This window comes from Lactuca serriola, chromosome 4 (genome assembly GCF_051521515.1).
Source record: "Lactuca serriola cultivar US96UC23 chromosome 4, Lser_US96UC23_V15, whole genome shotgun sequence".
NCBI classification, from domain to species: Eukaryota; Viridiplantae; Streptophyta; class Magnoliopsida; order Asterales; family Asteraceae; genus Lactuca; species Lactuca serriola.
Genome location: NC_136411.1, coordinates 335021051 through 335024869, shown reverse-complemented (window position 1 = coordinate 335024869; position 3819 = coordinate 335021051). Strand labels below are relative to the sequence as shown.

At 32.3% G+C, this 3819-nt stretch overlaps 1 protein-coding gene across 1 annotated transcript; it reads left to right on the top strand.

Moving 5' to 3' along the window:
- The first annotated feature begins 2570 nt into the window (after positions 1-2570).
- Positions 2571-3581, top strand: LOC145100719 (EPIDERMAL PATTERNING FACTOR-like protein 2). Its single transcript, XM_079037881.1, has 3 exons — positions 2571-2874; positions 2972-3006; positions 3085-3581. The coding sequence occupies exons 1-3, from the start codon at positions 2775-2777 to the stop codon at positions 3337-3339; spliced, it is 390 nt and encodes a 129-aa protein (XP_078894007.1). The 5' UTR covers positions 2571-2774; the 3' UTR covers positions 3340-3581.
- Positions 3582-3819: the final 238 nt, after the last annotated feature.

The following is a 3819-nucleotide window of genomic DNA, read 5'->3' as shown; positions in this document are numbered from 1 at the left end:
CATTCGATGCCTTTCATTCACACGTATACAAACATATATATATATATATATATATATATATATATATATATATATATATATATATATATATATATATAACATTCAAGAATAGATGGGAATGTACACACATTCTAATCTCGACTAGTTGCAAAGAGTTACACATATACACATGAACTTGGTTATGAGTAAACCTTCTTACAAGTGGCGATGATTAATTCTACTATGATATTGCTTGCCATGACAGCTTTTCATGATTATGAAAGATGGCAAATGGATGTAAAAACTGATTTCCTTAACGAAAATCTAACATAAGATGTGTATATGGCACAACCAGAAGGTTTTATACAATCCAAGTATTCAAATAGAATGTATAACCTGGAGAAGGCCATTTATGGACTTAAACAAGCATATTGCACCTGGAATCTTTGTTTTGATGAGAAAGTAAAAAAAAAGTTTGGAATTTTGTGAAGCGAAGATAAGCCATGTGTGTGTATGTTATAGCTAGTGGGAGTATTGTAGTCTTCGTTGTATTATGTGTGGATGACATACTACTTATAGGAAATTATGTCCCAATGTTGCAAAGTGTAAAATCTAGGATTTGGAAATGTTTCGCTATTAAGAACTTCGGAGATACAACTTACATACTTGGTATAAAGACATATAGAGATAGATAAAAGAAATTAATTGGATTAATCTAGAGTACCTACTTACATAATATCTTAAAGAAGTTCAAGATGCAAGATTCTATGGAATGCTTTGTTCCAATGCAACATGGTGTGTGGTTGTGTAAATCTCAAATCCCCGTTCTAATGATGAACTAAATAGAATGAGTCGAGTCTCATATACTTCTAGTAAATGATCGATCATGTATGCCATTATATCTATTGGTCCTGATGTCTCATGTGCCTTGAGCATGACAAATTGTTATCAGGCCAATCCATGATAGAATCATTGAATCGCATTCAAGAACATTCTTATCTATCTTTCGAGGATGAAAAATATATTCTTGGTCTATGGTGGTAAATAAGAGCTAAGTGTAAAGGGTTACATTAACGTGAGTTTCCAAACAAATAAAGAAACAATTCTTGTTCCCAATGGGATTCATGTGCGCTATCAATGTAGGAGCAATGAGTTGGAAGAGTTCCAAGTTATGGAGATTAAGTATTTTTATTTTGTTAGAGAGAGAGAGAGAGTCGAGCCACAAGAGATACAACCATTGAACATCCATATACTAGGGCTCAAATTGCCAACTTATTTACAAAAGCCCCGAGGCTCAATAATTCCAATTATTACTTGACAAGTTGAGCATTCAAAATCTTCACAATCCAACTTGAGGAGGAGTATTGGATATCTTTTTATTCTTATTGTATATTCAGTTTCTCAATATTAGCCTTGATTACTTGAAAGATTTTCTCCTTTCCTTTGTATTTCTTTTGGCCATATAAGTGCGTATCATTTGTACATTTTTAATACATAGAATTATATATCTAATTCCCAATTTGTTCAATTAGCTAGGTGCACCTTAGATAATTTTTCTTTTTATGGATTTTATTTTTATTTTTCTATGTAATTTACTTTCAATCAATAATAAAATCCTAGTTGTTTTCTCTGTATTATTATAGTATACAATTTCATTGCCATTTTCACAGTGAATTTTTTGGTCGGTATTTTATTCATCTAATTGAAAATATTCAAAATGATGAAGTTGCTAATTTTGGAATAATGAGTCTTACATTACGGTATGGATTTCATGCCATCCGATTGCATTTGTGACAACATAATCAAAAACAAAAATGGTGGGATTTCTTTGGCTACCACTTTAAGAACATATATCTATCAAGAAAGTGCTTTTTGTTAAAATTTCAAGAGTGTTCAACATGTGCTTTACATTGTGGGTGGTCTTTTCTAAATTCTTGTCTTTATTCCGATAGTGAAACATAGTTTGGATGGCTCCTTTGTCTCTTTAGGATTTTGGGTGATTTATATCAAGGTACAACAATCAAACTCAAAAGTGATGTAGTCTTTCATAGGTCTTGTACAATCACACTACTTGGATTGCAACAAACTAGCAATGCTCATTGGAGTTTCGACTTGTCAACTTTCAATTGTGTCAAAAATCGTTTATGCAAATAAACGAGCAACACTCAAACGTGTTTCAATATATACGCAATCACCGACAATTTATATTAAGTCCTTCAATTCCATTTTTTGGGAGGGTGAAAGAGGCACTAGTACTGTCGCTTTCTTCTTACCAATTTTATTTAGTTAAATGTTCGGTTGTTTTGACTTATAGTTAATAGATTAAATAGGCTCTCATGCATCATTCATGTATATTAAGTGCTCTATAAAATTATAAAACTAAAAACATATTGTCTTTAAAAAAGAAATTCGAAAGTAATTACTAATTAGCACAATTGTTTTGTTATGTTATGAAAACAAAAAGAAAATGACGTCAAGTTTGTATTAATGCCACATTTAGAAGCAAAAGTTTTGTTTTTATATTGTTTGGAATGTAAGTATTTATAACTTCTACTAATCAAACACCCACACGTGTAGGATTCCATAATAATTGACCCCTCTGAGTTCTGATCTGCTCTCCTGCACTATCTCTACACGGATTTTATCTCTCATATTCATAAAATCATCAAATACACGATACACAACACACACTCAAACGCCCTTTTCAAGATCAAATTCCACCAGATCTTCCAGACTTCACTCATTTAATCCTTCAGTTAACAGGAAGCATCACAACTCTACTACTCTATCCAGAAATGGGTTGTGGTCACAACCCTAACTTACTACACCATTTAACCATTTCTCTTCTCTTTCTCTCGATTCCATTCACAACCCAACTTAGATCCATCGCTCAAGGTAAAAGGGTGTCCATCACTTTCTCTCAAAACACCCAAAAACTCGATCTTTTTTTTTTTTTTCTGACTTTCTTCTCTCTTTTTCTCATTAATGGCAGGTAGAATGCTGGTAACACAAGCCACCCATTCTCAGGTAACCCTTCATATATCTCAGTCTTTCTTTCCTTTAGGGTTTCTTTATCTAAATTTGAAGTTCCTTTTTTTTGTAAAGGTGGAAGATGAAAAGACAATACTAAGAGGACAAATAGGATCAAGACCACCAAGATGTGAAAGAAGGTGTGGTTCTTGTGGTCATTGTGAAGCCATTCAAGTTCCTACAAACCCACAAATCAAGAATACTGCATCGAATGCAGTAAATAATCCAGCAGTGGGAGCTACAATAGCATATGCAAGAGGTGATTACAGCTCAAACTACAAACCCATGAGTTGGAAATGCAAATGTGGGAGCTTTATCTTCAACCCATGAGATTAATTATCTTGATCGATTCTATTCTTCATTGGTTACTATAACTAGTAAGTGTACATAATGAGGAGTTAAGAGTATTTGTTTAAAATCATCTTCTCGGAGCTCTTTGGTTTTTATGCTTTGAGTGTTGCCTTGTTCTTGGGGGCCTGATTTTTGTACTTGCTTCCTTTTGCGATTAATCTATTGGTTATAAGTATTATTTATCGTATAAGTATGTAGATACTGATGACGATTACTCAAAAGATTTGTGTATTTAAGTTGTTTTTTTTTGAAGTAATCTCCTGCTTATAGACTTATAGTCAGCTAGCTGGTCTTACAAAAATAGGACATTGATGAAAACCACTAAGATTTGGCTATTAATGTTTTGTGCATGTTGTCGTAAATCATTATTATTAAAAGTTAATAATTTTGCTTTTATTTAGTCATTAATTATAAAACAAGAAAGAATTAAAGGTCAAATTATTAAATTTAACCTAGAAA